This window comes from Ranitomeya variabilis, chromosome 2, assembly GCF_051348905.1.
Source record: "Ranitomeya variabilis isolate aRanVar5 chromosome 2, aRanVar5.hap1, whole genome shotgun sequence".
In the NCBI taxonomy this organism is placed as follows: Eukaryota; Metazoa; Chordata; class Amphibia; order Anura; family Dendrobatidae; genus Ranitomeya; species Ranitomeya variabilis.
This window is the reverse complement of record NC_135233.1, coordinates 4,899,593-4,912,388: the sequence shown is the minus strand read 5'-3', so window position 1 is coordinate 4,912,388 and position 12,796 is coordinate 4,899,593. Positions and strand designations below refer to the sequence as shown.

The 12,796-nt window shown below is 48.4% G+C and overlaps 1 protein-coding gene across 2 annotated transcripts in view; it reads right to left on the bottom strand.

Moving 5' to 3' along the window:
• Nucleotides 1-12,796, bottom strand: part of CUL9 (cullin 9) — a 173,708-nt gene that overhangs the window by 114,910 nt on the left and 46,002 nt on the right. For both annotated transcript variants that reach the window (XM_077281878.1, XM_077281879.1), the window contains exons 26-27: nt 9,403-9,583; nt 9,182-9,327 (exon numbers count right to left, since the gene is read on the bottom strand). In XM_077281878.1, coding sequence (XP_077137993.1) covers nt 9,182-9,327; nt 9,403-9,583 — 327 coding nt within the window. The remainder of the gene's footprint in view (nt 1-9,181; nt 9,328-9,402; nt 9,584-12,796) is intronic.

The following is a 12,796-nucleotide window of genomic DNA, read 5'->3' as shown; positions in this document are numbered from 1 at the left end:
CTGTGCGGCCCGGGCCCCCTGTAACTCCTGCTCTTCCTCCGCTGCTGTCCCTGTGTGCTGTGCGGCCCGGGCCCCTGTAACTCCTGCTCTTCCTCCACTTCTGTCCCTGTGTGCTGTGCGGCCTGGGCCCCTGTAACTCCTGCTCTTCCTCCACTGCTGTCCCTGTGTGATGTGCGGCCCGGGCCCCTGTAACTCCTGCTCTTCCTCCGCTGCTGTCCCTGTGTGCTGTGCGGCCCGGGCCCCGGACTACAGGTTAACACGCGCCATGCAGGAGGACAGACGGCAGCCAATGAGCTCTCATCAGTCTGGTGGGGTAAGAGTTCATTGGTCAGCGCCTCTCCCTGCATGACACGCCCCCTTTTTGAACTTCTGCACTCTCGGCGCCTCTCTCTCTGGGTAGTTACATGATTATGGGAGGGAGCTAGAGGGGCCCAATGCTGCATGACACCGGGCCCCTCTCACTCCGACCCGTAATCTGGACTGGGCAGTACATCCCTGCCTGAAGGGGCCCCTTCACTTTCCAGCCCCGATGCAGTTGCAGCGGATGAATGTCCGCCCCTGGAGGGGGGCATATATACACAGGTGGGGATATACAGCGGATTGCAAAAGTATTCACACACACCCCCCCCCCCCCGTTGGCATTTTCTGTGTTTTGCTACAACACAACCGTTTTTTTTTTGTTTTTTTTTTGCTGAGGTCTTGCATCAGTTCATGTAAAGTACATGCCGACAACGGTGAACATTCGGTTTCCTTTTTATTGTGAAGCAAATAACAAATAGGACAAAATAACTGAATATTTCAGTGTGCATAACTATTCACCCCCCCAAAAGTCAGCACTTTGTAGCGCCTCCTTTTGTAGCAATTGCAGGTCACTTTGGATACGGCTGGTTTCACACTAGCGTATGGGAGTGCTGCGGATGGCAGCGTGCTTCCTCCCTTGTTCCTCCATGAAACCACGCCTACGCTCTGCCTACGCCTCCTTGCGTTCTGCGGTGCCCTGCGTACCTATCTTTATCATTGGGTACGCAGGGACGTACAACGTTTGTGGATGCCTCCGCACGCACCGTTTGGATGCTGCGCCAACAACAAAATGCAACATGTTGCGTTCGGCGCAGCGTCCAAATGGCGCATGTGGAGGCCTCCGCAAACAGCGTACGTCCCTGCGTACCCAATGATAAAGATGGGTACGCAGCGCACCGCAGAACGCAAGGACGCGTAGGCGTGGTTTCATGGAGGAATAAGGGAGGAAGTACGCTGCCATCCGCAGCACTCCCGTACGCTAGTGTGAATCCAGCCTAAGTCTCTGAGCTGTCCACATCTTCCAACTTGGATTTTTGCCCATTCCTCAAAGTAAAACTGCTCCAGCTCCTTCACGTTAGATGCTTCACCTGGTGAACAACAATCTTAATATAAATAATAATAATAATTTTATTTATATAGCGCCAACATATTCCGCAGCGCTTTACAACTTATAGAGGGGACTTATACAGACAACAGACATTACAGCATAACAGAAATCACAGTTCAAAACAGATACCAGGAGGAATGAGGGCCCTGCTGCTCGCAAGCTACAAACTATGAGGAAAAGGGGAGACACGAGAGGTGGATGGTAACAATTGCTTTAGTTATTTGGACCAGCCATAGTGTAAGGCTCGGGTGTTCATGTAAAGCTGCATGAACCAGTTAACTGCCTAAGTATGTAACAGTACAGACACAGAGGCTATTAACTGCATAAAGTGTATGAGAACATGATGGAGGAACGTGATTATGTTGTTGTTTTTTATTAATAGGCCACACAGGGATAATTAGGTTAATGCGTTGAGGCGGTAGGCCAATCTGAACAAATGAGTTTTTAGTGCACGCTTAAAACTGTGGGGATTGGGGATTAATTGTATTAACCTAGGTAGTGCATTCCAAAGAATCGGCGCCGCACGTGTAAAGTCTTGGAGACGGGAGTGGGAGGTTCTGATTATTGAGGATGCTAACCTGAGGTCATTAGCAGAGCGGAGGGCACGGGTAGGTTGGTAGACTGAGACCAGAGAGGAGATGTAGGGTGGTGCTGAGCCATGGAGTGCTTTGTGGATGAGGGTAGTAGTTTTGTACTGGATTCTGGATTGGATGGGTAGCCAGTGTAATGACTGGCACAAGGTAGAGGCATCGGTGTAACGGTTGGCGAGGAATATGATCCTGGCAGCAGCATTCAGGACAGATTGGAGCGGGGAGAGTCTGGTAAAAGGTAGGCCAATTAGTAGAGAGTTACAATAGTCCAGACGAGAATGAATAAGTGAGACAGTAAGAGTTTTTGCAGAGTCGAAAGTAAGAAAAGGGCGAATTCTGGAAATGTTTTTGAGATGCAGATAAGAAGAGCGAGCCAGTGATCGGATGTGGGGGGTGAATGAAAGCTCGGAATCAAGGATGACTCCAAGGCAGCGGGCATCTTTACTTCTGACCACAGATTCTCCATTGGATTAAGATCTGGGCTGTGACTCTGCAGCTCCAGAACATTTACACGTTTCCCCTTCCACCACTCGAGCGTTGCTTTAGCAGTATGCTTTGGGTCATTTTGTTGTTGTAAGATGAACCTCTGTTCCAATCTCATATCACTGAAACAGGTTCAGCTCGATAATATCCCTGTACCTCACACCACCCATCTTCCCCTCGACTCAGATCGTTTCCCCTGTCACTGATGCCAAAAAAACATCTTCACGGTATGATGCTGCAACCAACATGTTTCACTGTGGGGATGGTGTTCTTGGGATGATGAGTGTTGGTTTGGCGTCAGACAGTATTTACTTTGGTGGCCAAAAAATTAATCTTTCGTCTCATTTGACTACTGCACCTTCCTACAATTTGAGGAGTCTCTTACATGTCTTCTGCCAAACTCAAAACGAGCCTTACAATTTTTGTGTGTAAGTTAAGGCTTTTTTCTGCCCACTCTTCCATAAAGGCCACCTCTAGGAAGTGTACGGGTTACTGTGGTCGTATGGACAGATGACCCATTCTCTGCTTGGGAACTCTGCACCTCCTTCAGGGTTACTGGAGTTTTGGTGGATGGCCCACTGTTGGCAGGTTTGTTGTGGTACCATGTTCTTTCCAGTTGATGATAATGGATTTGATGGTGCTCTGGGAGATATTTTTTATAAACCAACCCCCTGACTTGTTGTCACGGATGTGTCTGAGGCTACAGACCGTTGCACTGCATCTATCTTCCAAAGGTTGTTTGCTTTCCAGACTAGCAGCCACCTCACCCCCCTGTGCTAATGACCACACCTGGACCTGGGGGTTTATAACTTCCCTTAATCCCTTTGTGTTATACTTCACGTTCACATTTGGTGTGTTTTTGTGTAGAGTTTTTTCTTTTTCTGGGTTCATGGATCCCATTGCTGTGCTGGCAGACCAGCTGCAGAGGTTGTCCCTGGAAGTGACTGACCTTCGTTCTGAGGTTCCAGCAGCAACGGCAGCGGCTGCAGGCTCCTATTGTGGGGGACGTCCAGAGTGAACCCAAAATTGCCCTCCCGGACAGGTTTGCTGGGGGTAGGGACAAGTCTTTTGTGCTTAAAGAGGCATGCAAATTGTACTTTAATCTGGGTCCTTACTCTTCTGGAGATGAGGAGCAAGGAGTAGGAATTGTTATTTCACAGTTGCATGGAGGACCCCAGTCCTGGGCTTTTTCTCTACCACAGGAGTCTATGTGTCTGCAGTCTGTGGAGGAGTTTTTCAGGGCTTTAGCCCTGATCTATGAGGATCCTGACCGTATTTCCTTGGCTGAATATAGACGCCATCGCCTTGAGCAGGGGAATCGTTCAGTGGAGAAGTATAGCTTTGAATTCCGCAGGTGGTCAACTGATACCAAATTGAAAGATCCAGCTCTTAGAAGACAATTTCTTCAGGGCCTCATAACCTATACTTGCGGAGTTAGAGGAACCCATGCAGCTGAGAGGTTTACTCACGTCGTATGTTTCTCCCAACATTTGCAAGAAAAAGGGTCTATGCTTTTTTGTGGGAAGGGACATTTTATAGGGGCTTGTTCTGCAATCCCAAAGCAAAAATTGACTCGATTAACCCTTGAGAGCCTTGAGCTTGATAATCAAGGGGTGTGTTCGTCTTCAACCTGCAATTCTCGTTTTGTCGTGACAGCAGAGGTGGTGCTAGAGAGTGTGAAGGACTAAATTAAGAAAAATTAAAGCGGGCTCCATTTTTGTGCTTGTGACTCCACCGGCATCAGGGGCTTATCACCAGCATTCTGTAATGCTGTAGATAAGCCCCCGATGTATCCTAAAAGATTAGAAAAAGACGTTAGATTATACTCACCCAGGGGCGGTCCCGCTGCTGGTCCGGGTCCGGCGCCTCCCATCTTCATCAGATGACGTCTTCTTCTGGTCTTCACGCTGCGGCTCCTGTGCAGGAAAACTTTTTGAGGGCAGAGCAAAGTACTGCAGTGCGCAGGCGCCGGGAAAGGTCAGAGAGGCCCAGCACCTGCGCACTGCAGTACTTTGCAAAGTACGCCTGCGCAGGAGCCGCAGCGTGAACACCAGAAGCGGACGTCATCTGATGAAGATGGGAGGCGCCGGACCAGCAGCGGGAACGCCCCTGGGTGAGTATAATCTAACCTCTTTTTCTCATCTTTTAGGATACATCGAGGGCTTATCTACAGCATTACAGAATGCTGTAGATAAGCCCCTGATGACAGCGGGCTTACCTCACCCGCGATTTTGGGGGTGACAGGTTCCCTTTAACAAAAAAGTGTGACAACTGAAATCATGTCTTATATTCTAGGTTCTTCAAAGTAGCCACCTTTTGCTTTGATGACTGCTTTGCACACTCTTGGCATTCTCTTGATGAGCTTCAAGAGGTAGTCACCGGGAATGGTCTTCACTTCACAGGTGTGCCCTGTCAGGTTTAATAAGTGGGATTTCTTGCCTTATAAATGGGGTTGGGACCATCAGTTGTGTTGTGCAGAAGTCTGGTGGATACACAGCTGATAGTCCTACTGAAAAGACTATTAGAATTTGTATTACGGCAAGAAAAAAAGCAGCTAAGTAAAGAAAAATGAGTGGCCATCATTACTTTAAGAAACGAAGGTCAGTCAGTCCGAAAAATTGGGAAAACTTTGAAAGTGTCCCCAAGTGCAGTTGCAAAAACCATCAAGCGCTACAATGAAACTGGCTCACATGAGGACCGCCCCAGGAAAGGAAGACCAAGAGTCACCTCTGCTTCTGAGGATAAGTTTATCCGAGTCACCAGCCACAGAAATCGCAGGTTATCAGCAGCTCAGATTAGAGACCGGGTCAATGCCACACAGAGTTCTAGCAGCAGACACATCTCTACAACAACTGTTAAGAGGAGACTTTGTGCAGCAGGCCTTCATGGTAAAATAGCTGCTAGGAAACCACTGCTAAGGACAGGCAACAAGCAGAAGAGACTTGTTTGGGCTAAAGAACACAAGGAATGGACATTACACCAGTGGAAATCTGTGCTTCGGTCTGATGAGTCCAAATTTGAGATCTTTGGTTCCAACCACCGTGTCTTTGTGTGACGCAGAAAAGGTGAACAGATGGACTCTACATGCCTGGTTCCCACCGTGAAGCATGGAGGAGGAGGTGTGATGGTGTGGGGGGCTTTGCTGGTGACACTGTTGGGGGATTTATTCAAAATTGAAGGCATACTGAACCAGCATGGCTACCACAGCATCTTGCAGCGGCATGCTATTCCATCCGGTTTGCGTTTAGTTGGACCATCATTTATTTTTCAACAGGACAATGACCCCAAACACACCTCCAGGCTGTGTAAGGGCTATTTGACCCAGAAGGAGAGTGATGGGGTGCTACGCCAGATGACCTGGCCTCCACAGTCACCAGACCTGAACCCAATCGAGATGGTTTGGGGTGAGCTGGACCGCAGAGTGAAGGCAAAAGGGCCAACAAGTGCTAAGCATCTCTGGGAGCTCCTTCAAGATTGTTGGAAGACCATTTCCGGTGACTACCTCTTGAAGCTGATCAAGAGAATGCCAAGAGTGTGCAAAGCAGCCATCAAAGAAAAAGGTGGCTACTTTGAAGAACCTAGAATATAAGACATATTTTCAGTTATTTCACACTTTGTTGTTAAGTATATAATTCCACATGTGATAATTCATAGTTTTGATGCCTTCAGTGTGAATGTACAATTTTCATAGTCATGAAAATACAGAAAAATCTTTAAATGAGAAGGTGTGTCCAAACTTTTGGTCTGTACTGTACGTAGTTTCCGGTTTTCCTGCATTTTTATAGGTTAAGTGCTGCAAGTGTGTTTTTATACTACTGGTTGAAGTATAGCTTGCTAAATATTATAAAAGAAGTGACAAAATATCTGCTTTGATCCTCCCAAACAGAGACACGCCTCTGTCTGGTCATTCTCAGTTGCTGGCAACGCCCTGTGGATTAATTTGGAAATCACTTCGCCAACCGTGAAGGGTCACTCCAGATCCTCCCCCAACAAGAGCAGGTCTGAAAACATTTCTCTGGTTGTACACGGTGGAGCTGGAGTCAGTTTGGTGGAAACTGAGTTTGCTAGAGCTCATGGTTTTGTCTGCTCTACCTTGGCTGAACCTATTCCTATTTGCGCCAGCAACTCAGCACCACCCGTACAGAGAACACTGACACAGATTGTTCTTAAGACTGAAGGGCGGGGGTCTTCTCATTATGAAGTAATCCCTTGTTATGTTCTGAAGGGTCTCCACACTCCAAAGGTTCTGGGTTTGCCCTGGTTGGTGAAGCATAATCCAACTGTGGATTGTCAATCCAGAGAGATTGTGGACTGGGGTGATTACTGTCATGGTAACTGCCTAAACGTTTCCCCTTCTGCTGAGCTACAGGGTCCATACCGGCATTCTTGTCTAGCTTGGAGGACCCTGCCCCAATTTTGCAGAAGGTGGTAGGCATCTCGGCCTTGTACACTGACCTGGAGGGTGAGGTGTTGGATGCTCAGGGGGACGCCCCTGCCTCCTGCTCTTCGGGGAGGTTGTTTGTGCCGTCTAAATTTCGCCACAAAGTAACCAGAGAATTTCATAATTCTGTACTTGCTGGCCTCCCAGGTGGTAAAGCAACCGCGGACCTCCTTTATCGTCGTTTTTGGTGGCTCGGGTTTGCATCGGGATGTGGTTGAACAGATGTCTATGTGCAATGTTTGCGCACATTCTAAAGTATCACAAACCCGTCCATCTAGTCCTGTTTCACCACTACCTGTTCCTAATAGGGTCAGGGGAGACAGGTATAAACGTATGACTGTCAGCAAACGCGTGACTGGCCCGGACCGGAATATGAATGACTGTGTGGTTGTCTGCCAGGAATTTCAGGTTGAGGGTTCCTTCCTGGAAGTTGGGACCTAGATTCATTGGTCCCTATAAGATAACCACAGTCATTGGTCCAGCAACATTTCATCTTGTGCTCCCTCAGGCTCTTAAGGTCTACAACGTTTTTCAAAAGGTCTTTGCTATGTGGAACCCCTTGAGCCCTTACCTCAATCGCCTTCCCCAATAATGGTTGATGGAAACCTAGAGTTTCAAATTTCGAGGATTGTAGATTCTCGCCTCCGACGTTGTTCCCTACAATACTTGGTGCACTTGAGAGGTTATGGTCCAGAGGAAATGATGTGGTTTCTGCATCAGAGGTGAACACCCCCAGGCTGGTTCGTTCGTTCCACACCTCTTATCCTAAGAAACTTGGTCTTGAGTGTCCGGAGGCCACTCGTAAAAGGGGAGGCTACAGTCACATATGGGTCAGAGGCTGCAGCCCATAGCACTCCATCTGTCTGCTGGAGGTCTCAGTTGTTTACTTTGCAGACGAGTAGCCACCTCCCCTGGTGCCGATGGCCACACCTGGACCTGAGAATTTAAAACTCCCTACTTCCTGTTGGGAGTTGCAGGTGATATTTCCTATTTGCACTTCTCAGTTGAGGCTTCGAGCTGTAGCAGTCGGCTATCATCTTCTTCGAGTTTGGAGGACGTCAGAGTGTCTCTCTGAGTCTACTCAAGCTAAGTGTCCTCCTTGTTGCATTTGTACTTGCTGTCTTTAGTGTTAGTGGGAATGACTAGCACGTATCCTGTCCTTCCCGATGCAGGGCTTATCGCCAGGGTGACACAGGAAGGTGGGTGTTAATGTCACGCACTTAGTCTGTCCTACACTGCGTGACACTTGTACTCCTCAACAACTTTGTCAGCTTTTTTTGAGATCTCCTTGGCCTTCCTGGTGGCGTGTGGAGATCTCCTTGGCCTTCCTGGTGGCGTGTGGAGATCTCCTTGGCCTTCCTGGTGGCGTGTGGAGATCTCCTTGGCCTTCCTGGTGGCGTGTGGAGATCTCCTTGGCCTTCCTGGTGGCGTGTGGAGATCTCCTTGGCCTTCCTGGTGACGTGTGGAGATCTCCTTGGCCTTCCTGGTGGCGTGTGGAGATCTCCTTGGTCTTCCTGGTGGCGTGTGGAGATCTCCTTGGTCTTCCTGGTGGCGTGTGGAGATCTCCTTGGTCTTCCTGGTGGCGTGTGGAGGTCTCCTTGGTCTTCCTGGTGGCGTGTGGAGGTCTCCTTGGTCTTCCTGGTGGCGTGTGGAGATCTCCTAGGTCTTCCTGGTGGCGTGTGGAGATCTCCTTGGTCTTCCTGGTGGCGTGTGGAGATCTCCTTGGTCTTCCTGGTGGCGTGTGGAGATCTCCTTGGTCTTCCTGGTGGCGTGTGGAGATCTCCTTGGTCTTCCTGGTGGCGTGTGGAGATCTCCTTGGTCTTCCTGGTGGCGTGTGGAGATCTCCTTGGTCTTCCTGGTGGCGTTTGGAGATCTCCTTGGTATTCATGGTGGTGTCTGGTTAGTGGTGCCTATTTTTACTGGTGTTCTAGCCTTTGTTGGTAAGCATGGAAATTGCTTGCACCAGAGAATTTTAGGGGCTTCATCGCAAAAGGGGTGAATACATATGCATATGCCAATTTTTAGTTATTTGATCCCATAAATGTAATTTCTGATTATATTTTTCTCACTTCACCACCTTAAGACTATTTAGTGCTGATACATAACACAACTATACACAGGGGAGGGGACATGTATGTATATACACGGGAGGGAACATATATGTATACACACAGGAGGGGATATATAAGCACTGCATTTGCTTTACTATCTGTATGCTCAGGGTATATTCTACTGGATGGGGGTGATCGTACACCTCACCTGGTGCTGATTGAAGAGCAGTAAGATGAACATCTGTAGAGTGGAGACTCTGAGCGTCAGGTCTCCATATTGTAACTCAGCATTCCCTAACCAAGTCCACTGCAGCCGGCGAGACTGAGCGAGATCTGAGCCCGAACCTGCCTGACCTGAAGAGAACACAAGGCAATGTTCAGCGCACACACTCATAGAAGTCACAGCTGCAGACACCACAGGGCACTTACTCCTTGTATAGAAGTCAGTGAAGCGCTGTAGCGGAGTCCCAAGATTCTCTGGGAGATACTTAGAGGGATCGGTCAGATAGCAGAGAGGAGATATAGGCCAACATCGAGGTGATAGCACAGAGATTTTGACTTCAGCATCCTCCACACCCTCAACCAGCAGAACAGGGCTTTCCTCCATCTCCTAAACACAAAGAAGACAGTGAGAATCTACAGTCAAGAAGAATCCATCATCATCATCGTGTGACCACAACTACGACTGAAAAGAAACCACCTCCATTGTTTAGCTGCCCCCAATTAGAGTGACCACAATTACAACCGAGAAGCCACCATTATCAGAGATTATGCCCCCATTCATATCATGATCACAACTACAACAGAGAAGAACCCACAACCTTCATAGAGGATGCCCCCCCCCCCAGTCATGTTGCGACCACAATTACAACCGAGAAGAATCAACCATTATAAGAGTTTACACCCCCAATCAATCGCAGAGTGACTACAACTGAGAAGAAACCACTATTAATCAATTAAAGAGAGAACACAATCACAACTGCTGAGAATACACCTCCATCAAAGAGGATTACCCTGATCATAGAGCGACCACAACTACAACCAAGAAGAACCCATCATTATTATAGATAATGCTCCCAGAGAGTGAACACAACTACAGTTGAGAACAATGCATCACCATCGTGTAGGATGCCCATAATCGTAGAGTAATCACAACTACAACAGAGAAGAATTCACCTCGATCACAGATGATGCCCTCAATCTCCTCCTGGTTCATATCCTCATCTTCCATCACTTTCTCACAACTTTCTCCTGCCCATCACCCCTTTCCTCACACCATCTACGCATTCTGGTCCTTCTATATACTACTATTTCCTCCTCAATACCATCTACTCCACATGATCCTCCTCTTCACCATCCCTTATTTCCCTTCACCAACTTGTCATTCTGGTGGTTCTCCTCCACAGCTTCCCTTCAATATTTCATCCATATGGTCCTCTTGGTCACCATTCCCCCAAATTCTCTCCATCTCTTCCATCCATTTTAATGATTCCCCTTCTCACCATCAATTAACATCTCCTCCTCTGTCATTTCCTCCTCAACCCCTCACTTTTCTCCACCTCCTCCTCCCAGTCACCATCACTCCCTCCACGTCATCACCCCACCCCACCATTCATCACAACCTCCTCTCTGACCTTCCTGTCACCCCCCCCCCCCCCATCTCTGTCCATCGGCTCCAATGGTCTTCCTCCTCACTGCCTACTCATCGATGTCCTCATCAACAGCTCTTCCTCCTGATACTCATCCCCATCTTCTCCCACCATCTCCTCCTCCTGGTTCTTCTCCTCATATTCCCCCACCATCTCTTCATCCTGTTCCTCCTCCAAGCTCTCTCTTCCACCTGCTCACTAACCTCACCATCTCCTGTTTCACACCATCCTCTCCGATGTCTCATCATCACCATCTCTTCTTCTTGGACCTATCTATTCCTAACCATCTCCCCCCTCAATCCTTCTCCAACTTTTCTTCCTGGCTCTCCTCCTAGCTGCTTCATCTCCTGATGGTCACCATCACCACCTCAGTATTAACCCTTTTCCTCACATCTTATCCTCCTCAGCACCTCTCCTTCCCATCACTATTTCCTCCTTATGGTTCTCCTCCTCCGAATTGCCCCTTTTTCTAACCTTCACCCCTACTGGTCCTCCTTATCACCTCCTGGTTCTCGTCCTCCAAATCGCCCACTTACCCAGATCATATCTTCTTGGGCCTTACCTTCCACTCCATCTACTTCTTACCATCCTCTTACAATTCCTTCTTTGATAAACATCTCCACCTCCTTGCCATTTCCTCCCCACCATCCCTCACAATCTCTTTCTCATCACCTTCACCTACCCATGGTTGTCATCCTCACCTGCTCCCCTTCCTGGTCCTCTACTTAACCATTCTCCGTCCTACTCACTATTTTCCACTACCGCTCATCTCATCCTAGTCTTCCTACAAACTAATTTTCCTCCTCACCATCTTCCCCTCCTTTCCTTTAGCCTGACCATCTCCTGGACCTCCATCTAACTATCCATCTATCCCAACACAAACCTCTTCCTACTCACTATTCCCTCTACCACTCACCATCTCCCCGGTACACTTCAAACTCTTACCTCCTCACCAGTTCCCCAGCTAGATCCTCCTCATCCCCCAATTTCTCTACACCATCTCCTCCTCACCATCTCCTGGTCTTCCATCTCACTATCCTCCAACCTTACCCTTTACAATCTCTTTCACCATTACCCATCTCCTTCTTCCTGTCCTCTTCATCACCAACATCTCCTAAGCAGCATCCCCCTTTCCCTCACTATCTCTTTATCCTGACCCTCCTAGTTACCATCTCAGCTTTACTATCACCTCGCCTGCATCCTACCCATCTTTTTCTTCTCCTCACCATCTCCTTCCCGTGATCCTACTCATCAACATTTTCTCCTCATCATCATTCCCCATTTTCCCTCAACCCACCTCATATTCTCCTCCTGTTCTCCTTCTCACCATTACCTCTTCTGCACCATTCCCTCGTCCCCTCACCATCTCCTACTCCTGGTCCTCCTCCTTTTCCTCACCATGTCCTTGTCCTCCTCTTCCTCAATGTATCCTCCATATCACCCTCCTTCCCATCTTCTACTAGTTTGTTTCCTAACCATCATCGCCAACTGTTCCACCTCCTCACTATCTCCTCCCCTTTCCTTCACTATATCCTGTTCATCCCACCTTACACCAGCCATCTCCTCTTTCTAGTCCTCCTCCAGCTGGTGTTCCTCTTCACCATCTACTCCTTCTCCTGGTTTTCCTCTTCACAATACTCTACTTTCTCTCACCATCTCTGCACCTGGTAGTCCTGCTCACTATTCTCTCTTCCTACACCTATTCTCTTTCTAAACCTCTTTCCCAACATTTTATCATCCATCTCACTATAGCAACTCCTCCTCCTTTCTGTCTAGACCTACTCCCAAACTCTCACAATCTTCTTCTCCTGGTCTTCATAGTTAAAATTCCTCCACCACACCCTCCTCCATTACTACTGACATCTCCTCCTCACTATACCTGCTTCCCATCACTATCTCCTCCTCATTATCATACCCTTCTATTCGTCCCCCATCTTCTATCTCCTTCACGTTTCTTCACCTCCAACTCCTCATCACACTTAACACCTCACCACCACCATCTCATCTTCTCACATCATCTCCATCTCCTGGTCCACCTCCTTACAACTACTCTTCGTCCTCCTCCCCACCAGCTCCTCCTCCTGGCTGTCCAGATCCTCCCCTGCCTAACTAACCCTCACAATGGCCTTATACCGATCTAGCTAGTCATCCTTCTCTGCAACTTTCCCTCTTCC